The 24,026-nt window shown below is 60.7% G+C and overlaps 1 protein-coding gene across 1 annotated transcript in view; it reads right to left on the minus strand.

Moving 5' to 3' along the window:
* Positions 1–371: 371 nt before the first annotated feature.
* The window catches only part of UBA1 (ubiquitin like modifier activating enzyme 1), a gene marked incomplete at both ends in the record, with an annotated part of 38,747 nt that continues 15,092 nt past the window's right edge, over positions 372–24,026 (minus strand). The window contains 8 exons of the mRNA XM_074167465.1: positions 372–561; positions 3,472–3,546; positions 7,289–7,484; positions 10,328–10,392; positions 12,537–12,733; positions 18,171–18,336; positions 19,943–20,098; positions 22,281–22,361. Coding sequence (XP_074023566.1) covers positions 372–561; positions 3,472–3,546; positions 7,289–7,484; positions 10,328–10,392; positions 12,537–12,733; positions 18,171–18,336; positions 19,943–20,098; positions 22,281–22,361 — 1,126 coding nt within the window. The remainder of the gene's footprint in view (positions 562–3,471; positions 3,547–7,288; positions 7,485–10,327; positions 10,393–12,536; positions 12,734–18,170; positions 18,337–19,942; positions 20,099–22,280; positions 22,362–24,026) is intronic.

The raw sequence follows: 24,026 nt of genomic DNA on the forward strand, positions 1-24,026 counted from the left end.
TCCATCCCATCACCACCACCACCACCCATGGGTGCCCCCCACCCACACCTACCAGCCCACCCAAGTGTCTCCAGACCCCACGGTTGCCCTCCAACCCCCGTGGTTGCCCTCCAACCCCTTTGGTTGCCCCAACCCTCCACCCAACCACCCCCCACAGGAGCCCCCCAGCACCCATGGGTGCCCCCCCACCCCACCACCACCCATGGGTGCCCCCCACCCACACCTACCAGCCCACCCAAGTGTCTCCAGACCCCACGGTTGCCCTCCAACCCCCGTGGTTGCCCTCCAACCCCTTTGGTTGCCCACCAACCCTCAACCCAACCACCCCCCACAGGTGCCCCCCAGCACCCATGGGTGCCCCCCACCCATACCCAGGGCGGCGTTGGCGCTCTGCAGCTCCTGGTCGGAGACGTGGATGCGGACGCCGGCTTTGGGGGCGAAGGGGGGGACGCGGACGTGGCGCAGGAGCTCGGCCACCGCCCCCCGGTCCCCCGAGCCCGGGATCCCGTAGCTCTGGGCAAAGAGGTTGGCGGCCGCCACCACGTAGTCCAGGTGCAGGGGCTGCGGGTGGGGGGCACCCATGGGTGTCAGGCGGGGGGCACCCAGGGGTGGGGGTGTCACTAAAGGTCATGGGATGGCACCCAAGGGTGATGGGACGGCACCCAATGGCCATGGATGGCACCCAATGGCCATGGATGGCAACCAAGGGTCATGGGTGGCACCCAAGGGTGATGGGATGGCACCCAATGGCCATGGGTGGCACCCAAGGGTGATGGGACAGCACCCAACGGCCATGGATGGCACCCAAAGGTCATGGGATGGCACCCAAGGGTTGTGGATGGCACCCAACGGCCATGGATGGCACCCAAGGGTCATGGAAGACACCCAAGGGTCATGGGATGGCACCCAATGGCCATGGATGGCACCCAAGGGTCATGGGTGGCACCCAAGGGTGATGGGATGGCACCCAATGACCATAGATGGCAACCAAGGGTCATGGAAGACACCCAAGGGTGATGGGATGGCACCCAATGACCATGGATGGCAACCAAAAGTCATGGGATGGCACCCAAGGGTGATGGGATGGCACCCAATGGCCATGGATGGCACCCAAAGGTCATGGGATGGCACCCAAGGGTTGTGGATGGCACCCAACGGCCATGGATGGCACCCAAGGGTCATGGAAGACACCCAAGGGTCATGGGATGGCACCCAATAGCCATGGATGGCAACCAAGGGTCATGGGTGGCACCCAAAGGTCATGGGATGGCACCCAATGGCCATGGATGGCACCCAAGGGTCATGGGATGGCACCCAAGGGTCATGGGATGGCACCCAATGACCATGGATGGCAACCAAGGGTCATGGATGGTACCCAAGGGTGATGGGATGGCACCCAATGACCATGGATGGCAACCAAAAGTCATGGGATGGCACCCAAGGGTGATGGGATGGCACCCAATGGCCATGGATGGCACCCAATGACCATGGATGGCAACCAAGGGTCATAGATGGCACCCAACGGCCATGGATGGCAACCAAGGGTCATGGATGGCACCCAAGGGTAATGGGATGGCACCCAAAAGTCATGGGATGGCACCCAAAGGTCATGGGATGGCACCCAAGGGTGATGGGACGGCACCCAACGGCCATGGATGGCACCCAAGGGTGATGGCCACCACCCCCAAGTGATGAGATGGCACCCAAGGGGGATGGGATGGCACCCATGGGTGTCAAGGGGGTAACCAAGGGGGGTGGGGGGCCACTAAAGGTCATGGGATGGCACCCAAGGGTGATGGCCACCACCCCCAAGTGATGGGACAGCACCCAACGGCCATGGATGGCAACCAAGGGTCATGGAAGACACCCAAGGGTGATGGGATGGCACCCAACGGCCATGGATGGCACCCAAGGGTGATGGCCACCACCGCCAAGTGATGAGATGGCACCCAAGGGGAATGGGATGGCACCCAAGGGGGATGGGATGGCACCCAAGGGTCATGGATGGTACCCAAGTGTCATGGAAGACACCCAAGGGTGATGGGATGGCACCCAACGGCCATGGATGGCAACCAAGGGTCATGGATGGCACCCAAGGGTCATGGGATGGCACCCAAAAGTCATGGGATGGCACCCAAAGGTCATGGGATGGCACCCAAGGGTGATGGGACGGCACCCAACGGCCATGGATGGCACCCAAGGGTGATGGCCACCACCCCCAAGTGATGAGATGGCACCCAAGGGGGATGGGATGGCACCCATGGGTGTCAAGGGGGTAACCAAGGGGGGTGGGGGGCCACTAAAGGTCATGGGATGGCACCCAAGGGTGATGGCCACCACCCCCAAGTGATGGGACAGCACCCAACGGCCATGGATGGCAACCAAGGGTCATGGAAGACACCCAAGGGTGATGGGATGGCACCCAACGGCCATGGATGGCACCCAAGGGTGATGGCCACCACCGCCAAGTGATGAGATGGCACCCAAGGGGAATGGGATGGCACCCAAGGGGGATGGGATGGCACCCAAGGGTCATGGATGGTACCCAAGTGTCATGGAAGACACCCAAGGGTGATGGGATGGCACCCAACGGCCATGGATGGCAACCAAGGGTCATGGATGGCACCCAAGGGTCATGGGATGGCACCCAATGGCCATGGATGGCACCCAAGGGTCATGGGTGGCACCCAAGGGTGATGGGATGGCACCCAACGGCCATGGATGGCACCCAAGGGTGATGGCCACCAACCCCAAGTGATGAGATGGCACCCAAGGGGGATGGGATGGCACCCATGGGTGTCAAGGGGGTAACCAAGGGGGATGGGGGGCCACTAAAGGTCATGGGATGGCACCCAAGGGTGATGGGATGGCACCCAAGGGTGATGGGATGGCAACCAATGGCCATGGATGGCAACCAAGGGTCATGGGTGGCACCCAAAGATCATGGGATGGCACCCAAGGGTGATGGGATGGCACCCAATGGCCATGGGATGGCACCCAAGGGTGATGGCCACCACCGCCAAGTGATGAGATGGCACCCAAGGGTGATGGGACGGCACCCAACGGCCGTGGATGGCACCCAAGGGTGATGGGATGGCACCCATTGGCCATGGGATGGCACCCAAGGGTCATGGGATGGCACCCAATGGCCATGGATGGCACCCAAGGGTCATGGATGGCACCCAAGGGTGATGGGATGGCACCCAAGGGTCATGGGATGGCACCCAATGGCCATGGATGGCACCCAAGGGTCATGGATGGCACCCAAGGGTGATGGGATGGCACCCATTGGCCATGGATGGCACCCAAGGGTCATGGATGGCACCCAAGGGTGATGGCCACCACCCCAAGTGATGGGCTAGCACCCATGGGTGTCAGGGGGGCACCCAAGGGTGGGGGGGGTCACCAAGGGGGGGTGGGTGGCACCCAAGGGTGATGACGTCACCCCCGGGTGCTGCTGAGGTCACTCACGTTGTCGGGGTCGAAGGTCAGGGGGTGGGGGCAGCGCTTGGGCCCCGACCAGAAGAGGGTCCCCGAGTTCGTTTTCTGTTAACGAGGCAAGTAATTAGCGGGGGCGTTAACGAGGGAATGGGGGGCAATGAAGGGCTAAAGGGGGTAATTAAAGGGGTAATTAGGGTTAAGGAGGGGTAATTAGAGGTTAAGGAGGGTAATTAAAGGCATAATTAAGGCTAAAGGGGGTAATCAAAAGGGGTAATTAGGGGGTAAGGGGTAATTAAAGGGGTAATTAGAGGTTAAGGAGGCTAATTAAAGGCGTAATTAAGGCTAAAGGGGGTAATCAAAAGGGGTAATTAGGGGGTAACGGGTAATTAAAGGGGTAATTATGGTTAAGGAGGAGTAATTAGAGGTTAAGGAAGGTAATTAAAGGCGTAATTAAGGCTAAAGGGGGTAATCAAAAGGGGTAATTAGGGGGTAAGGGGTAATTAAAGGGGTAATTAGGGTTGGGGGGTAATTAGAGGTTAAGGAGGGTAATTAAAGGCATAATTAAGGCTAAAGGGGGCAATCAAAAGGGGTAATTAGGGGGTAAGGGATAATTAAAGGGGTAATTAGAGGGTAAGGAGGGTAATTAAAGGCGTAATCAAATCTAAAGGGGTTAATCAAAAGGGGTAATTAGGGGGTAAGGGGTAATTAAAGAGGTAATTAGGGATAAGGGGGGTAATTAGAGGTTAAGGAGGGTAATTAAAGGTGTAATTAAGGCTAAAGGGGTTAATCAAAAGGGGTAATTAGGGGGTAAGGGCTAATTAAAGGGATAATTATGGTTAAGGAGGGGTAATTACAGGTTAAGGAGGGTAATTAAAGGCGTAATTAAATCTAAAGGGCGTAATCAAAAGGGGTAATTAGGGGGTAAGGGGTAATTAAAGGGGTAATTAGGGTTGGGGGGTAATTAGAGGTTAAGAGGGTAATTAAAGGCATAATTAAGGCTAAAGGGGTTAATCAAAAGGGGTAATTAGGGGGTAAAGGGTAATTAAAGGGGTAATTAGAGGTTAAGGAGGGTAATTAAAGGCGTAATTAAATCTAAAGGGATTAATCAAAAGGGGTAATTAGGGGGTAAGGTGTAATTAAAGGGGTAATTATGGTTAAGGAGGAGTAATTACAGGTTAAGGAGGGTAATTAAAGGCGTAATTAAATCTAAAGGGCGTAATCAAAAGGGGTAATTAGGGGGTAAGGGGTAATTAAAGGGGTAATTAGGGTTGGGGGGTAATTAGAGGTTAAGAGGGTAATTAAAGGCATAATTAAGGCTAAAGGGGTTAATCAAAAGGGGTAATTAGGGGGTAAAGGGTAATTAAAGGGGTAATTAGAGGTTAAGGAGGGTAATTAAAGGCGTAATTAAATCTAAAGGGATTAATCAAAAGGGGTAATTAGGGGGTAAGGTGTAATTAAAGGGGTAATTATGGTTAAGGAGGAGTAATTACAGGTTAAGGAGGGTAATTAAAGGCGTAATTAAATCTAAAGGGGTTAATCAAAAGGGGTAATTAGGGGGTAAGGGGTAATTAAAGGGGTAATTAGGGATAAGGGGGGTAATTAGAGGTTAAGGAGGATAATTAAAGGTGTAATTAAATCTAAAGGGGTTAATCAAAAGGGGTAATTAGGGGGTAAGGGGTAATTATGGTTAAGGAGGAGTAATTACAGGTTAAGGAAGGTAATTAAAGGTGTAATTAAATCTAAAGGGGGTAATCAAAAGGGGTAATTAGGGGGTAAGGGGTAATTAAAGGGGTAATTAGGGATAAGGGGGGTAATTAGGGACTTAAGAGGGTAATTAAAGGGGTACTCAAGAGTTAATGGGGGTAACTGAAGGGATAATTAGGGGTTAAGGGGGTAATTAAAGGGGTAATTATGGATAAGGGAGCTAATTAAAGGAGTAATTAGGGGTTAAAGGGCAGTAATTAAAGACACCCGTTGCCCCCCCACCCCGGGGACTCTGTTGCCCCCTGAGGACCCTGATGCCCCCCCAGGGGGTCCCATGGGTCCTGTTGCCCCCCAGAGACCTTGTTGCCCCCCCCAGGGTCCCAGATGCCCCCCCTCGGACCCTCTTGCCCCCCCAGGGACCCAGTTGCCCCCCCCAGGGTGCAACATACCCCCCTTAGGGGCAGGTGTCTCCCCAGGGGGTCCCATGGGTCCTGTTACCCCCTGAGGACCCTGATGCCCCCCCAGGGGGTTCCCATGGGTCCTGTTGCCCCCCAGGAGCTTGTTGCCCCCCCCAAGGGTCCCAGATGCCCCCCCCCGGACCCCGTTGCCCCCCCCAGGGTGCAAGATGCCCCCTTAGGGGCAGGTGTCTCCCCAGGGGGTCCCATGGGTCCTGTTGCCCCCCAGAGACCTTGTTGCCCCCCCAGGAGCCAGATGCCCCCCCAGGGGTCCCATGGGTCCTGTTGCCCCCCCAGGGTCCCACATGCCCCCCCAGGGACCCAGTTGCCCCCCCAGGGACCCAGTTGCCCCCCCCAGGGTGCAAGATGCCCCCTTAGGGGCAGGTGTCTCCCCAGGGGGTCCCAGGGGTCCTGTTACCCCCTGAGGACCCTGATGCCCCCCCAGGGGGTTCCCATGGGTCCTGTTGCCCCCCAGAGACCTTGTTGCCCCCCCAGGGTCCCAGATACCCCCCCCGGACCCCGTTGCCCCCCCCAGGGTACAAGATGCCCCCTTAGGGGCAGGTGTCTCCCCTGGGGGTCCCATGGGTCCTGTTGCCCCCCCGAGAGCTTGTTGCCCCCCCCAGGGTCCCACATGCCCCCCCAGGGGTCCCATGGGTCCTGTTGCCCCCACAGGGTCCCACATGCCCCCCCTCAGACCCTCTTGCCCCCCCAGGGACCCAGTTGCCCCCCCTAGGGTACAAGATGCCCCCTTAGGGGCAGGTGTCTCCCCAGGGGGTCCCATGGATCCTCTTGCCCCCTGAGGACCCTGATGCCCCCCCAAGGGGTCCCATGGGTCCTGTTGCCCCCCCGAGACCTTGTTGCCCCCCCGAGACCTTGTTGCCCCCCCAGGGTCCCAGATGCCCCCCCTCGGACCCTCTTGCCCCCCCAGGGACCCCGTTGCCCCCCCCAGGGTGCAAGATGCCCCCTTAGGGGCAGGTGTCTCCCCAGGGGGTCCCATGGGTCCTGTTGCCCCCCAGAGACCTTGTTGCCCCCCCAGGAGCCTGATGCCCCCCCAGGGGTCCCATGGGTCCTGTTGCCCCCATAGGATCCCACATGCCCCCCCAGGGACCCAGTTGCCCCCCCAGGGACCCAGTTGCCCCCCCCAGGGTACAAGATGCCCCCTTAGGGGCAGGTGTCTCCCCTGGGGGTCCCATGGATCCTGTTGCCCCCTGAGGACCCTGATGCCCCCCCAGGGGGTCCCATGGGTCCTGTTGCCCCCCCGAGACCTTGTTGCCCCCCCGAGACCTTGTTGCCCCCCCAGGGTCCCAGATGCCCCCCCTCGGACCCTCTTGCCCCCCCAGGGACCCCGTTGCCCCCCCCAGGGTGCAAGATGCCCCCTTAGGGGCAGGTGTCTCCCCAGGGGGTCCCATGGGTCCTGTTGCCCCCCAGAGAGCTTGTTGCCCCCCCAGGAGCCTGATGCCCCCCCAGGGGTCCCATGGGTCCTGTTGCCCCCCCAGGGTCCCACATCCCCCCCCAGGGACCCAGTTGCCCCCCCCAGGGTACAAGATGCCCCCTTAGGGGCAGGTGTCTCCCCAGGGGGTCCCATGGATCTTGTTGCCCCCTGAGGACCCTGATGCCCCCCCAGGGTCCCAGATGCCCCCCCCCCCCCCCCCACCCCAGGACCCCGTTGCCCCCCCCCAGCCCCGTACCTGCCCCGGGGGGAAGTTGTGGAGCAGCTGGCGGATGTTGTGGTTGTACTGGCGGTGCCAGTGGCGACAAGCCCAGGCCACGCAGTCGGGCCACCCCCGCGGCCGTTCGGCCACCAAACTGCGCTGCACGGCCTCCAGCACCTCCAGGGGCTGCGTCCCCGCCAGCCGCAGCGTCCGCTCCAGGAACTTGGGGTCCCTGGGGGGAGAAGGCGGGGGGAAAAAGGGCTGAAGGGGGGAGCTAAGGGCCGCCAGGACCCCCGAACCCCAAAAACTGGGGGGTTCTGGGGGGGAAAAGGGGGTGTCTGGGGGGCAAAAAGGGATGAGGGGGGGGCTACAGGGCTCCAGGACCCCCGCACCCCAAAAACTAGGGGGTTCTGGGGGGCAAAAAGGGATGAGGGGGGGGCTACAGGGCTCCAGGACCCCCGCACCCCAAAAACTGGGGGGTTCTGGGGGGGAAAAGGGGGTGTCTGGGGGGCAAAAAGGGGTGAGGGGGGGCTAAGGGCCGCCAGGATCTCTGTGGTCTACAAATTTGGGGTCCCTGGGGGGGCAAGAAGGGGTGAGGAGGGGGCTATGGGACTCCAGGACCCCTGCACCCCAAAAACTGGGGGGGAAAAGGGGGTGTCTGGGGGGCAAAAAGGGGTGAGGGGGGGGCTACGGGGCTCCAGGACCCCCGCACCCCAAAAACTAGGGGGTTCTGGGGGGGAAAAGGGGGTGTCTGGGGGGCAAAAAGGGGTGAGGGGGGGGCTATGGGACTCCAGGACCCCCGCACCCCAAAACCTGGGGGTTCCTGGGGGGAAAAAGGGGGTTCCTGGGGGGCAAGAAGGGATGAGGGGGGGGCTACGGGGCTCCAGGACCCCTGCACCCCAAAACCTGGGGGTTCCTGGGGGGAAAAGGGGGGTGTCTGGGGGGCAAAAAGGGGTGAGGGGGGGGCTACGGGGCTCCAGGACCCCCGCACCCCAAAAACTAGGGGGTTCTGGGGGGGAAAAGGGGGTGTCTGGGGGGCAAAAAGGGGTGAGGAGGGGGCTACAGGGCTCCAGGACCCCCGCACCCCAAAACCTGGGGGTTCCTGGGGGGCTCTGGGGTGCCTATAGCGCTATAGGGGGTGCTATGGGGCGGGGGAGGGTGTCTATAGTGCTATAGGGGGGGCTACGGGGTGCCTATAGCTCTATAGGGGGGGCTCTGGGGTGCCTATGGCGCCATAGGGAGGGCTATAGGGTGCCTATAGCGCTAGGGGGGGGGCTCTGGGGTGCCTATAGCGCTATAGGGGGTGCTATGGGGTGCCTATAGCACTATAGGGGGTGCTATGGGGCGCGGGAGGGTGTCTATAGCGCTATAGGGGGGGCTCTGGGGTGCCTATAGCACTATAGGGGGGGCTATGGGGCGCGGGAGGGTGTCTATAGCGCTATAGGGGGGGCTCTGGGGTGCTTATAGTGCTATAGGGGGGGATACAGGGTGCCTATAGCGCTATGGGGGGGGCTCTGGGGTGCCTATGGCGCTACAGGGAGGGCTATAGGGTGCCTATAGCGCTATAGGGGGGGCTCTGGGGTGCCTACAGCGCTATAGGGGGTGCTATGGGGCGGGGGGGGGTGTCTATAGAGCTATAGGGGGGGCTATAGGGTGCTTACAGTGCTATAGGGGGGGCTCTGGGATGCCTACAGCGCTATAAGGGGGGCTCTGGGGTGCTTATAGTGCTATAGGGGGGGCTACAGGGTGTCTATAGTGCTATAGGGGGGGCTATAGGGTGCCTATAGCGCTATGGGGGGGGCTCTGGGGTGCCTATAGCACTATAGGGGGTGCTACGGGGTGCCTATAGCTCTATAGGGGGGGCTCTGGGGTGCCTATGGCGCCATAGGGAGGGCTATAGGGTGCCTATAGCGCTAGGGGGGGGGCTCTGGGGTGCCTATGGCGCTACAGGGAGGGCTCTGGGGTGCTTACAGTGCTATAGGGGGGGCTCTGGGGTGCCTATAGCTCTATAGGGGGTGCTATGGGGCAGGGGAGGGTGTCTATAGCGCTATGGGGGGGGCTCTGGGGTGCCTATAGCACTATAGGGAGGGCTCTGGGGTGCCTATGGTGCTACAGGGAGGGCTATAGGGTGCCTATAGCGCTATAGGGGGGGCTCTAGGGTGCCTATAGCGCTATGGGGGGCGCTCTGGGGTGCCTATGGCGCTACAGGGAGGGCTCTGGGGTGCTTACAGTGCTATAGGGGGGGCTCTGGGGTGCCTATAGCTCTATAGGGGGTGCTATGGGGCGGGGGAGGGTGTCTATAGCGCTATAGGGTGGGCTCTGGGGTGCTTATAGTGCTATAGGGGGGGCTATAGGGTGCCTATAGCGCTATGGGGGGGCTCTGGGGTGCCTACAGTGCTATAGGGGGGGCTACAGGGTGCCTATAGCGCTATGGGGGGGGCTCTGGGGTGCCTATAGCACTATAGGGGGGGCTACAGGGTGCCTATAGCTCTATAGGGGGGGCTCTGGGGTGCCTACAGCGCTATAGGGGGGGCTACAGGGTGCCTATAGCGCTATGGGGGGGGCTCTGGGGTGCCTACAGCGCTATAGGGGGGGCTATAGGGTGCCTATGGTGTTATAGGGGGGGCTACAGGGTGCCTATGGCGCTATAGGGGGGGCCATGGGGTGCCTATAGCACTATAGGGGGGGCTCTGGGGTGCCTATAGCACTATAGGGGGTGCTATGGGGCGGGGGAGGGTGTCTATAGCGCTATAGGGGGGGCTCTGGGGTGCCTATAGCGCTATAGGGGGGGCTACAGGGTGCCTATAGCTCTATAGGGGGGGCTCTGGGGTGCCTACGGCGCCATAGGGAGGGCTATAGGGTGCCTATAGCGCTACGGGGGGGGCTACAGGGTGCCTACGGCGCTATAGGGGGGGCTACAGGGTGCCTACAGCGCTATAGGGGGGGCTATAGGGTGCCTATGGCGCTATGGGAGGGGCTCTGGGGTGCCTATGGCGCTACAGGGGGGGCTCTGGGGTGCCTATGGCGCTATAGGGGGGCTATAGGGTGCCTATGGCGCTATAGGGGGGTACCCACGTGAGGAACTGGTTGACGTTCTCCGCCGGCTGCTTGAAGAGCCCCTCGAACTCGTCCCGCGCCCACTGCGGGGGAGGGGGGGGGGACGTCACCCGGGGGTGGGGGTGGGGGTGGGGGATCCCCTATAGAAGGGACCCCGACCCCCCAAACCCCCCCCCCCTCTATAGGAAAGCCCCCAGACCCCCAACCACCCCCCTCCCCCCTCAAGAGGCCATAGGTGCCCAGCCCCCCCTATAGCAGCGCCCCAGCCCCCCCGGGGTCCCCTATAGAAGGGATCCAGGAGCCCATGGTCCCCTATAGAACAGACCCATATACCTTGATCCCCTATAGAAGGGATCCAGGAGCCCGTGATCCCCTATAGAAGGGACCCAGCTGCCCGTGGTCCCCTATAGAAGGGATCCAGGAGCCCGTGGTCTCCTATAGAACAGACCCATATACCTTGATCCCCTATAGAAGGGATTCAGGAGCCTGTGATCCCCTATAGAAGGGACCCAGCTGCCTGTGACCCCCTATAGAAGGGACCCAGCTGCCCGTGGTCCCCTATAGAAGGGATCCAGGTGCCCAAGGTCCCCTATAGAAGGGACTCAGCTGCCCGTGATCCCCTATGGAACAGATCCACACACCTTGATCCCCTATAGAAGGGACCCAGGTGCCCAAAGTCCCCTATAGAACAGACCCACGCACCTTGATCCCCTATAGAAGGGACCCAGGTGCCCAAAGTCCCCTATAGAAGGGATCCAGGAGCCCGTGATCCCCTATAGAAGGGATCCAGCTGCCCGTGATCCCCTATAGAAAAGATCCAGCTGCCCGTGGTCCCCTATAGAACAGACCCACGCACCTTGATCCCCTATAGAAGGAACCCAGGTGCCCTAAGTCCCCTATAGAAGGGACCCAGCTGCCCGTGGTCCCCTATAGAAGGGATTCAGGAGCCCGTGATCCCCTATAGAAGGGATCCAGGTGCCCAAGGTCCCCTATAGAAGGGACTCAGCTGCCTGTGATCCCCTATAGAACAGACCCACACACCTTGATCCCCTATAGAAGGGATTCAGGAGCCCGAAGTCCCCTATAGAAGGGACCCAGCTGCCCGTGACCCCCTATAGAAGGGATCCAGCTGCCCGTGGTCCCCTATAGAACAGACCCACGCACCTTGTTCCCCTATAGAAAGGACCCAGGTACCCGTGGTCCCCTATAGAAGGGATTCAGGAGCCTGTGATCCCCTATAGAAGGGACCCAGCTGCCCGTGGTCCCCTATAGAAGGGACCCAGGTGCCCTAAGTCCCCTATAGAAGGGACCCAGCTGCCCGTGATCCCCTATAGAAGGGATCCAGGTGCCCAAGGTCCCCTATAGAAGGGATCCAGCTGCCCGTGATCCCCTATAGAACAGACCCACACACCTTGATCCCCTATAGAAGGGATTCAGGAGCCCAAAGTCCCCTATAGAAGGGATCCAGGTGCCCAAAGTCCCCTATAGAAGGGACCCAGCTGCCCGTTGTCCCCTATAGAAGGGATCCAGGTGCCCAAGGTCCCCTATAGAAGGGACTCAGCTGCCTGTGATCCCCTATAGAACAGACCCACACACCTTGATCCCCTATAGAAGGGATTCAGGAGCCCGAAGTCCCCTATAGAAGGGACCCAGCTGCCCGTGGTCCCCTATAGAAGGGATCCAGGAGCCCGTGATCCCCTATAGAAGGGACCCAGCTGCCCGTGGTCCCCTATAGAACAGACCCACGCACCTTGATCCCCTATAGAAATGATTCAGGAGCCCAAAGTCCCCTATAGAAGGGATCCAGGTGCCCAAAGTCCCCTATAGAAGGGACCCAGCTGCCCGTTGTCCCCTATAGAAGGGATCCAGGTGCCCAAAGTCCCCTATAGAAGGGACCCAGCTGCCCGTTGTCCCCTATAGAAGGGATCCAGGTGCCCAAAGTCCCCTATAGAAGGGACCCAGCTGCCCGTGGTCCCCTATAGAAGGGATCCAGGTGCCCGTGATCCCCTATAGAAGGGACCCAGCTGCCTGTGGTCCCCTATAGAAGGGATTCAGGAGCCCGTGATCCCCTATAGAAGGGATCCAGGTGCCCAAAGTCCCCTATAGAAGGGACCCAGCTCCCTAAACTGCCCCCCTCCAAGCTTAGAAAGTCCGTAGGTGCCCCCCCCCCGCCCCTCACCCCTCACCCCTCCTTCCACGCCACCTCCCCTATGGGGTCTATAGGTACCTGGAGGGTGTGCTCGATGGCGTTGGGGAAGTTCTTGAGGGTGCAGATGGGGATGGCCTTCTCGGGGGGGTCCTGGCTGGAGCTGTAGGACTCGCTGAGGAAGGGGATCACCACCTGCACGTTCCCCTTCGTCCCCAACGTCCCCGACTCCAGCAGCGGCTTCCGGTAGTACACGCACCGCCGGTCCATATAGAGACCTATAGGGGAAGGGAAGGGAGAGGGAGAGAGGGAGCTGAGACCCCCGGGGTGGGGGGGGCGGGGGGTTTATGGGGCAGCCTGAGGAGCCTACGGAGGAGCTGGGGTGGGGGGGGTTGTGTGTAGCACCCGTGAAGGAACCTATAGGACCCCTATAGTCTCTACAGGACCCCTATAGCATCCCTGAACGAACCTATAGCCCACCTGAGGTCCCTATAGCACCCCTGAAGGCTCCTATAGAACCCCTAGAGCACCCCTGAAGGCACCTATAGCCCACCTGAGATCTCAATAGCACCCCTATAGAACCCCTAGAGCACCCCTGAAGGCACCTATAGCACCCCTATAGCCTCTACAGGACCCCTAGAGCACCCCTGAAGGAACCTATAGGACCCCTATAGTCTCTACAGGACCCCTATAGCATCCCTGAAGGAACCTATAGCCCACCCGAGGTCCCTATAGCACCCCTGAAGGCTCCTATAGAACCCCTAGAGCACCCCTGAAGGCACCTATAGCCCACCTGAGATCTCAATAGCACCCCTATAGAACCCCTAGAGCACCCCTGAAGGCACCTATAGCACCCCTATAGTCTCTACAGGACCCCTAGAGCACCCCTGAAGGAACCTATAGCCCACCTAAGGTCCCTATAGCACCCCTGAAGGCTCCTATAGAACCCCTAGAGCACCCCTGAAGGCACCTATAGCACCCCTGAAGGCTCCTATAGAACCCCTAGAGCACCCCTGAAGGCACCTATAGCCCACCTGAGATCTCAATAGCACCCCTATAGAACCCCTAGAGCACCCCTGAAGGCACCTATAGCACCCCTATAGTCTCTACAGGACCCCTAGAGCACCCCTGAAGGCACCTATAGCCCACCTGAGATCTCAATAGCACCGCTATAGTTCCTATAGAACCCCTATAGCACCCCTGAAACCATCTACGGCACCCCTATAATCCCTATAGTACTCCTATAGCACCCCTGAAGGCACCTATAGCCCACCCGAGGTCCCTATAGCACCCCTGAAGGCACCTATAGCACCCCTATAGCACCCCTGATGGCACCCCTATAATCCCTATAGCACCCCTGGAGGCACCTATAGCCCACCCGAGGTCCCTATAGCACCCCTGGGGTCCCTACAGAACCCCTATAGCACCCCCGACTCCAGCAGCGGCTTCCGGTAGTACACGCACTGCCGGTCCATATAGAGACCTATAGGGGAAGGGAAGGGAGAGGGAGAGAGGGAGCTGAGACCCCCGGGGTGGGGGGGGCGGGGGGTTTATGGGGCAGCCTGAGGAGCCTACGGAGGAGCTGGGGTGGGGGGGGTTGTGTGTAGCACCCGTGAAGGAACCTATAGGACCCCTATAGTCTCTACAGGACCCCTATAGCATCCCTGAACGAACCTATAGCCCACCTGAGGTCCCTATAGCACCCCTGAAGGCTCCTATAGAACCCCTAGAGCACCCCTGAAGGCACCTATAGCCCACCTGAGATCTCAATAGCACCCCTATAGAACCCCTAGAGCACCCCTGAAGGCACCTATAGCACCCCTATAGCCTCTACAGGACCCCTAGAGCACCCCTGAAGGAACCTATAGGACCCCTATAGTCTCTACAGGACCCCTATAGCATCCCTGAAGGAACCTATAGCCCACCCGAGGTCCCTATAGCACCCCTGAAGGCTCCTATAGAACCCCTAGAGCACCCCTGAAGGCACCTATAGCCCACCTGAGATCTCAATAGCACCCCTATAGAACCCCTAGAGCACCCCTGAAGGCACCTATAGCACCCCTATAGTCTCTACAGGACCCCTAGAGCACCCCTGAAGGAACCTATAGCCCACCTAAGGTCCCTATAGCACCCCTGAAGGCTCCTATAGAACCCCTAGAGCACCCCTGAAGGCACCTATAGCACCCCTGAAGGCTCCTATAGAACCCCTAGAGCACCCCTGAAGGCACCTATAGCCCACCTGAGATCTCAATAGCACCCCTATAGAACCCCTAGAGCACCCCTGAAGGCACCTATAGCACCCCTATAGTCTCTACAGGACCCCTAGAGCACCCCTGAAGGCACCTATAGCCCACCTGAGATCTCAATAGCACCGCTATAGTTCCTATAGAACCCCTATAGCACCCCTGAAACCATCTACGGCACCCCTATAATCCCTATAGTACTCCTATAGCACCCCTGAAGGCACCTATAGCCCACCCGAGGTCCCTATAGCACCCCTGAAGGCACCTATAGCACCCCTATAGCACCCCTGATGGCACCCCTATAATCCCTATAGCACCCCTGGAGGCACCTATAGCCCACCCGAGGTCCCTATAGCACCCCTGGGGTCCCTATAGAACCCCTATAGCACCCCTGACTCCAGCAGCGGCTTCCGGTAGTACACGCACCGCCGGTCCATATAGAGACCTATAGGGGAAGGGAAGGGAGGGGAGAGAGGGAGCTGAGACCCCCGGGGTGGGGGGGGGTGTGGGGGGGATTTATGGGGCAGTGTGTGAACGCTGAGGTGCCTATAGGGGTCCCACGGGTACCTATAGCGCTCCTATAAACCTCTGAAGGAACCTATAGCCCACCTCAGGTGCCTATAGCACCCTATAGAACCCCTAAAGAAACCTATAGCCCACCTGAGGTCCCTAGAGCACCCCTGAAGGCACCTATAGCACCCCTATAGTCTCTACAGGACCCCTAGAGCATCCCTGAAGGCACCTATAGCCCACCTGAGATCTCAATAGCACCCCTATAGTCCCTATAAAACCCCTATAGCACCCCTATAGTCTCTACAGGACCCCTAGAGCACCCCGAAGGCACCTATAGCCCACCTGAGATCTCAATAGCACCCCTATAGTCCCTATAGAACCCCTATAGCACCCCTGAAGGCACCTATAGCCCACCCGAGATCTCTATAGCACCCCTGGGGTTCCTATAGAACCCCTGTAGCACCCCTGAAGGCACCTATAGCACCCCTATAGTTCCTATAGAACCCCTGTAGCACCCCTGAAGGCACCTATAGCACCCCTATAGTCTCTACATGACCCCTATAGCACCCCTGAAAGCATCTACGGCACCCCTATAATCCCTATAGTACCCCTATAGCACCCCCGAAGGCACCTATAGCCCACCCGAGGTCCCTATAGCACCCCTGGGGTTCCTATAGAACCCCTATAGCACCCCCAAAGGCACCTATGGCCTGCCCGAGGTCCCTATAGCATTCCCATGGCTACCTATACCACCCTCTATAGCACCCTAAAGCCCTCTATAGCACCCCCAGTACCCCCTATAGCACCCTATAGCACCCCCAGTACCCCCTATAGCACCCTAAAGCCCTCTATAGCACCCCAAGGACCCCCTATAGCACCCCCAGGACCCCCTATAGCACCCCAAAACCCCCCTTAGCACCCCAAGGACCCCCTATAGCACCCCAAAACCCCCCATGGCACCCCGAGGACCCCCTATAGCACCCTAAACCCCCCATGGCACCCCGAGGACCCCCTATAGCACCCCCAGGACCCCCCACAGCACCTCGAGGACCCCCTATAGCACCCCAAAACCCCCCATAGCACCCCCAGGACCCCCTATAGCACCCCAAAACCCCCCATAGCACCCCGAGGACCCTCTATAGCGCCCCAAAACCCCCCATGGCACCCCCAGGACCCCCTATAGCACCCTAAAGCCATCCATAGCACCCCCAGGACCCCCCATAGCACCCCAAAACCCCCCTTAGCACCTCGAGGACCCACTATAGCGCCCCAAAACCCCCCATAGCACCCCAAGGACCCCCTATAGCACCCCCAGGACCCCCTATAGCACCCCAAAACCCCCCTTAGCACCCCGAGGACCCCCTATAGCACCCCGAGGACCACCTATAGCACCCCAAAACCCCCTATAGCACCCCGAGGACCCCCTATAGCACCCCAAAACCCCCCATGGCACCCCAAGGACCCCTCCCAGCACACCTAGGACCCCCCATAGCACCCCAAAACCCCCCTTAGCACCCCCAGGACCCCCTATAGCACCCCAAAACCCCCCATGGCACCCCCAGGACCCCCTATAGCGCCCCAAAACCCCCCTTAGCACCCCAAGGACCCCTCCCAGCACCCCAAGGACCCCCTATAGCACCCCAAAACCTCCCTTAGCACCTCGAGGACCCTCTATAGCCCCCCAAAACCCCCCATAGCACCCCCAGGACCCCTCCCAGCACCCCGTGGACCCCCCATAGCACCCCGAGGACCCCCTATAGCACCCCAAAACCCCCCTTAGCACCCCGAGGACCCCCTATAGCACCCCAAAACCCCCCTTAGCACCCCGAGGACCCTCTATAGCCCCCCAAAACCCCCCATGGCACCCCGAGGACCCTCTATAGCGCCCCAAAACCCCCCATAGCACCCCCAGGACCCCCCATAGCACCCCAAAACCCCCCATGGCACCCCGAGGATCCCCTATAGCACCCCAAAACCCCCCATGGCACCCCGAGGACCCTCTATAGCACCCCAAAACCCCCCATAGCACCCCGAGGACCCCCTATAGCACCCCAAAACCTCCCATGGCACCGCAAGGACCCCCTATAGCACCCTAAAGTCCTCCATAGCACCCCCAGGACTGCCCACAGCACCCCTAGAACCCCCCATAGCACCCCGAGGACCCTCTATAGCACCCCAAAACCCCCCATAGCACCCCGAGGACCCCTCCCAGCACCCCTAGGACCCCCCTTAGCACCCCAAAACCCCTCATGGCACCCCGAGGACCCCCTATAGCACCCCAAAACCCCCCTTAGCACCCCGAGGACCCCCTATAGCACCCCAAAACCCCCCATGGCACCCCGAGGACCCCCTATAGCGCCCCAAAACCCCCCATAGCACCCCGAGGACCCTCTATAGCACCCCAAAACCCCCCTTAGCACCCCGAGGACCCCCTATAGCACCCCAAAACCCCCCATGGCACCCCGAGGATTCGTCTTCAGCCCCCCCAAGGACCCGTCCCAGCACCACCAGGACCCCCCTTAGCACCCCGAGGACCCTCTATAGCACCCCAAAACCCCCCATAGCACCCCGAGGACCCTCTATAGCACCCCAAAACCCCCCATGGCACCCCGAGGATCCCCTATAGCACCCCCAGTACCCCCTATAGCACCCTAAAGTCCTCCATAGCACCCCCAGGACCCCCCATAGCACCCTAAAGTCCTCCATAGCACCCCCAGGACCCCCCATAGCACCCCTAAACCCCCCTTAGCACCCCGAGGACCCTCTATAGCACCCCAAGGACCCCCTATAGCACCCCCAGTACCCCCTATAGCACCCTAAAGTCCTCCATAGCACCCCCAGGACTGCCCACAGCACCCCTAGAACCCCCCATAGCACCCCGAGGACCCTCTATAGCACCCCAAAACCCCCCACGGCACCCTGAGCAACCCCCCCCCCCTCCCGCCCCGCGGGTGCTCACGGGCGTCGACGTTGTCGAGGGCGTTGGCGACGCCGTCCAGGGCCTCGAAGAAGTCGTCGTCGTAGGCGCGTTCCGTCTCGGGCCCCACGCGGTCGGGGCGGCTGCTCACCTGCAGCGCCGGGTTCATCTCCCGCACCGCCGCCGCCGCCCGCTCCGACTTCAGCTTCTGGGGGAGGCGAGGGCCACGCCCATTGAGGCCACGCCCCCCTGGGAACACGCCCCCTTAAGCCCCACCCCTTCCTTCCTCTTCCAATCCAATGGAAGGTCAAGACAAGTCGACCCTTGACGTTGGCCAACTCAATGACAGCGTCTTTATGGTGGTTCCCTCCCAAAGACTCCGCCCCCTGGACCACACCCCACTCATCCTCTAACCAATAGGCTCCTCCCCTTAAGGCCCCACCCCCTATGGTCACGCCCCCTTAAGCCCCACCCCTTCCCTCCTCTTCCAATCCGACGAAGGGTCAAGGCAAGTTGACCCTTGACGTTGGCCAACTCAATGGAGGCATCTTCACGGTGCTTTCCCTCCACACTCCACTCCCTTGACTCCGCCCCACCCAATAGGCTCTTCCTCAGATGCCCCGCCCCCTATGGCCCCGCCCCCCTAAGCCCCACCCCTTCCCTCCTCTTCCAATCCGACGAAGGGTCAAGGCAAGTCGACCCTTGACGTTGGCCAACTCAACGGGGGCATCTTCAAGGTGCTTCCCCATCACGGACTCTACCCCCTGGACTCCGCCCACTCACTTCCCACCCTCATAGGCTCCTCCTCTTAAGGCCACGCCCCCTATGGACACGCCCCCTTAAGCCCCACCCCTTCCTTCCTCTTCCAATCCAATGGAAGGTCAAGACAAGTCGACCCTTGACGTTGGCCAACTCAATGACAGCGTCTTTATGGTGGTTCCCTCCCAAAGACTCCGCCCCCTGGACCACACCCACTCGTCCTCTAACCAATAGGCTCCTCCCCTTAAGGCCCCACCCCCTATGGTCACGCCCCCTTAAGCCCCACCCCTTCCCTCCTCTTCCAATCCGACGAAGGGTCAAGGCAAGTCGACCCTTGACGTTGGCCAACTCAACGGGGGCATCTTCAAGGTGCTTCCCCATCACGGACTCTACCCCCTGGACTCCGCCCACTCACTTCCCACCCTCATAGGCTCCTCCTCTTAAGGCCACGCCCCCTATGGACACGCCCCCTTAAGCCCCACCCCTTCTCTCCTCTTCCAATCCAATGGAAGGTCAAGGCAAGTCGACCCTTGATGTTGGCCAACTCAATGACAGCGTCTTTATGGTGGTTCCCTCCCAAAGACTCTGCCCCCTGGACCACACCCACTCGTCCTCCAACCAATAGGCTCCTCCCCTTAAGGCCCCACCCTTAATGGACATGCCCCCTAAGCCCCACCCCTTCCCTCCTCTTCCAATCCAACAAAAGGTCAAGACGACCCTTGACGTTGGCCAACTCAATGGAGGCATCTTCATGGTGGTTCCTGCCTGGTAGGCCCCGCCCCCCCGAGACCCCACCCCCCCCAAGGCTCCACCCACTCACCCTCACCCCCATAGGCCCCTCCCTCTTTAACCCCACCCACTCAAGCCCCTCCCACTCACATCAACACAACCTGATGGATGATGATGGTCAACTCAACGTTGACCACATCTTGACGGTGGTTCCTGCCTGCTAGGTCCCGCCCCTCGCGGCCCCGCCCTTCAAGGCCACACCCACTCACCCCTCATCCCTATAGGCTCTTCCCCCTTTAGCCCCGCCCCCTCCCCCCCAACCTCACCGTGACGTCCCAGGGCCGGAAGAGGAACTGGCGGTTGAGGTTGGACTTCTCGATGGTGTCCATGTCGGTGACGGTGATGTGGCCCCCGGGGCCGCAGCCCAGGCCCATCATGGCGAAGTTCTTCAGGAGCTCACAGCCGATGGCCCCCGCCCCCACCTGCGCAGGGGACAGGAGAGGGGGGACGTGGGGACACCTGGGGACACCCGAGGACGCGGCCCGAGGCGGGGGATTTGGGGACACGTGGGTGGGAAAGGGGTGGGGATGAAGGGACAGTTGGGGACACTTTGGGGACCCACGGGGACACTTGGGGGCACTTGAGGGACACGTGGGGACACTCAGGAGACCCACAGGGACGCTCGAGGGACACTTAGGGACATGGCCTGAGGTGGCCCAGGAGGTTGGGGACACGTGGGTGGGAACGGGGTGGGGATGAGGGGACAGTTGGGGACGCTTGGGGACACAACCTGAGGTGGCCACCAAGGCTTGGGGACACAGGGATGGGAGAGAAGGACGCTTGGGAGAGCCATGGGGACACTTGGGGACATTTGGGGACACGTGGAGGACACGTGGAGGACATGTGAGGACAGTTGGAGACGCTTGGGGACAGGGAGGGGACACGTGTGGACACAACCTGAGGTGGCCACCAAGGCTTGGGGACACAGGGATGGGAGAGGAGGACGCTTGGGAGAGCCCTGGGGACACTTGAGGACGTTTGGGGACACTTGGGGACATTTGGGGACACGTGGAGGACACGTGGGGACACTTGGAGACACTTGGGGACACAAGAGGAGAGGGAGGGAACACGTGTGGACACAACCTGAGGTGGCCACCAAGGCTTGGGGACACAGGGATGGGAGAGGAGGACGCTTGGGAGAGCCATGGGGACACTTGGGGACATTTGGGGACACGTGGAGGACACGTGGGGACACTTGGAGACACTTGGGGACACAAGAGGAGAGGGAGGGGACACCTGGGGACACAACCTGAGGTGGCCACCAAGGCTTGGGGACACAGGGAGGGGAGAGGAGGACGCTTGGGAGAGCCATGGGGACACTTGGGGACGTTTGGGGACACTTGGGGACATTTGGGGACACGTGGGGACAGTTGGAGACACTTGGGGACACAAGAGAAGAGAGAGGGGACACTTGGGGACACAACCTGAGGTGGCCACCAAGGCTTGGGGACACGCAGATGGGAGAGGAGGACGCTTGGGAGAGCCCTGGGGACACTTGGGGACGTTTGGGGACACTTGGGGACATTTGGGGACACATGGGGACACTTGGAGACACTTGGGGACACAAGAGAAGAGGGAGGGGACACTTGGGGACACAACCTGAGGTGGCCACCAAGGCTTGGGGACACAGGGATGGGAGAGGAGGACGCTTGGGAGAGCCCTGGGGACACTTGGGGACGTTTGGGGACACTTGGGGACATTTGGGGACACGTGGAGGACACGTGGGGACACTTGGAGACACTTGGGGACACAAGAGAAGAGGGAGGGGACGCTTGGGGACACAACCTGAGGTGGCCACCAAGGCTTGGGGACACAGGGATGGGAGAGGAGGACGCTTGGGAGAGCCATGGGGACACCTGGGGACGTTTGGGGACACTTGGAGGACACGTGGGGACACTTGGAGACACTTGGGGACACAAGAGGAGAGGGAGGGGACACCTGGGGACACAACCTGAGGTGGCCACCAAGGCTTGGGGACACGCGGCTGGGAGAGGAGGACACTTGGGAGAGCCATGGGGACACTTGGGGACACTTGGGGACGTTTGGGGACATTTGGGGACACGTGGAGGACACGTGGGGACAGTTGGAGACACTTGGGGACACAAGAGAAGAGGGAGGGGACACCTGGGGACACAACCTGAGGTGGCCACCAAGGCTTGGGGACACAGGGATGGGAGAGGAGGACGCTTGGGAGAGCCATGGGGACACTTGGGGACGTTTGGGGACACTTGGGGACATTTTGGGACAGGTGGAAGACACGTGGGAACAGTTGGAGACACTTGGGGACACAAGAGGAGAGGGAGGGGACACTTGGGGACACAACCTGAGGTGGCCACCAAGGCTTGGGGACACAGGGATGGGAGAGGAGGACGCTTGGGAGAGCCATGGGGACACTTGGGGACACGTGGAGGACACGTGGGGACAGTTGGAGACACTTGGGGACACAAGAGAAGAGGGAGGGGACACCTGGGGACACAACCTGAGGTGGCCACCAAGGCTTGGGGACACAGGGATGGGAGAGGAGGACGCTTGGGAGAGCCCTGGGGACACTTGGGGATGTTTGGGGACATTTGGGGACAGTTGGGGACATTTGGGGACACTGACCACGAAGTACTTCTGGGCGCCCAGCTTGGCCTGGAGGTCGGCCCCGAACACGGCGATCTGCCCGTCGTAGCGGCTGTTGCGCTGGGGACAACCCAAAGCGTCACCCAAAACGTCACCCGAAGCGTCACACACACACACCCCCCCCCCCCCCAACCCTGGGGACAACCCCCAGGTGCCACCCACCCACGGGTGTCACCAAGAAGGTGGCCCAAGTGATGGGGTCCCCGAGGAAAAGGCCACCGGTGGGTGGCCACGGGCCAACGTAAAGCCTGTGGAGGTGGCTCCCGTGGGTGGCCTCAAGGAGGTGGCCCCAAGGAGGTGGCACCCATGGGTGGCCCCAAGGAGGTGGCCCCAAGGAGGTGGCACCCATGGGTGGCCCCAAGGAGGTGACCAAGCTATGGGTCTCCTCAAGGAGATGACACCTACGGATGTCCCACGGTGGATGCCAACCCCAAGGAGATGGCACCCATGGGTGGCCCCAAGGAGGTGGCCCCAAGGAGGTGGCACCCATGGGTGGCCCCAAGGAGGTGGCCTCAAGGAGGTGGCACCCATGGGTGGCCCCAAGGAGGTGGCATCAAGGAGATGGCACCCATGGGTGCTCCACGGTGGATGCCAACCCCAAGGAGATGGCACCCATGGGTGTCCCCAAGGAGGTGGCCTCAAGGAGGTGGCACCCATGGGTGGCCCCAAGGAGGTGGCCTCAAGGAGGTGGCACCCATGGGTGGCCCCAAGGAGGTGGCCTCAAGGAGGTGGCACCCATGGGTGTCCCCAAGGAGGTGGCATCAAGGAGGTGGCACCCATGGGTGGCCCCAAGGAGGTGGCCCCAAGGAGGTGGCACCCATGGGTGGCCCCAAGGAGGTGGCCCCAAGGAGGTGGCCCCCATGGGTGTCCCCAAGGAGGTGACCAAGCTACGGGTCTCCTCAAGGAGATGACACCTACGGATGTCCCATGGTGGATGCCAACCCCAAGGAGATGGCACCCATGGGTGGCCCCAAGGAGGTGGCCTCAAGGAGGTGGCACCCATGGGTGTCCCCAAGGAGGTGACCAAGCTACGGGTCTCCTCAAGGAGATGACACCTACGGATGTCCCATGGTGGATGCCAACCCCAAGGAGATGGCACCCATGGGTGGCCCCAAGGAGGTGGCATCAAGGAGATGGCACCCATGGGTGCTCCACGGTGGATGCCAACCCCAAGGAGATGGCACCCACGGGTGGCACCAAGGAGGTGGCCAACCCATGGGTGATCTCCAGATGTTCTCCAACCAAACCTCGCTGGAAAGAGATGCCACCCATGGGTGCTCCCCCGCCCCTCCCACACCCATGGGTGCCCCCTGCCCCTCCCCCACCCCATGGGTGCCCCCTCACCACCTCCCCCACCCATGGGTGCCCCAAGAAGGTGGCCAACCCATGGGTGATGTCAAGGTGGCCAACCCATGGGTGATCTCCAACCAACCCTCGCTGGAAGGAGATGCCACCCATGGGTGCCCCCACCCCATGGGTGCCCCCCCACCCCTTCCCCCACCCATGGGGCCTCCCCCACCCCTCCCCCACCCCATGGGTGCCCCCTCACCACCTCCCCCACCCATGGGTGCCCCAAGAAGGTGGCCAACCCATGGGTGATGTCAAGGTGGCCAACCCATGGGTGATCTCCAACCAACCCTCGCTGGAAGGAGATGCCACCCATGGGTGCCCCCACCCCATGGGTGCCCCCCCACCCCCTCCCCCACCCATGGGTGCCCCCCGCCC

Source organism: Numenius arquata, unplaced genomic scaffold (assembly GCF_964106895.1).
Source record: "Numenius arquata unplaced genomic scaffold, bNumArq3.hap1.1 HAP1_SCAFFOLD_1023, whole genome shotgun sequence".
Lineage (NCBI taxonomy): Eukaryota > Metazoa > Chordata > Aves > Charadriiformes > Scolopacidae > Numenius > Numenius arquata.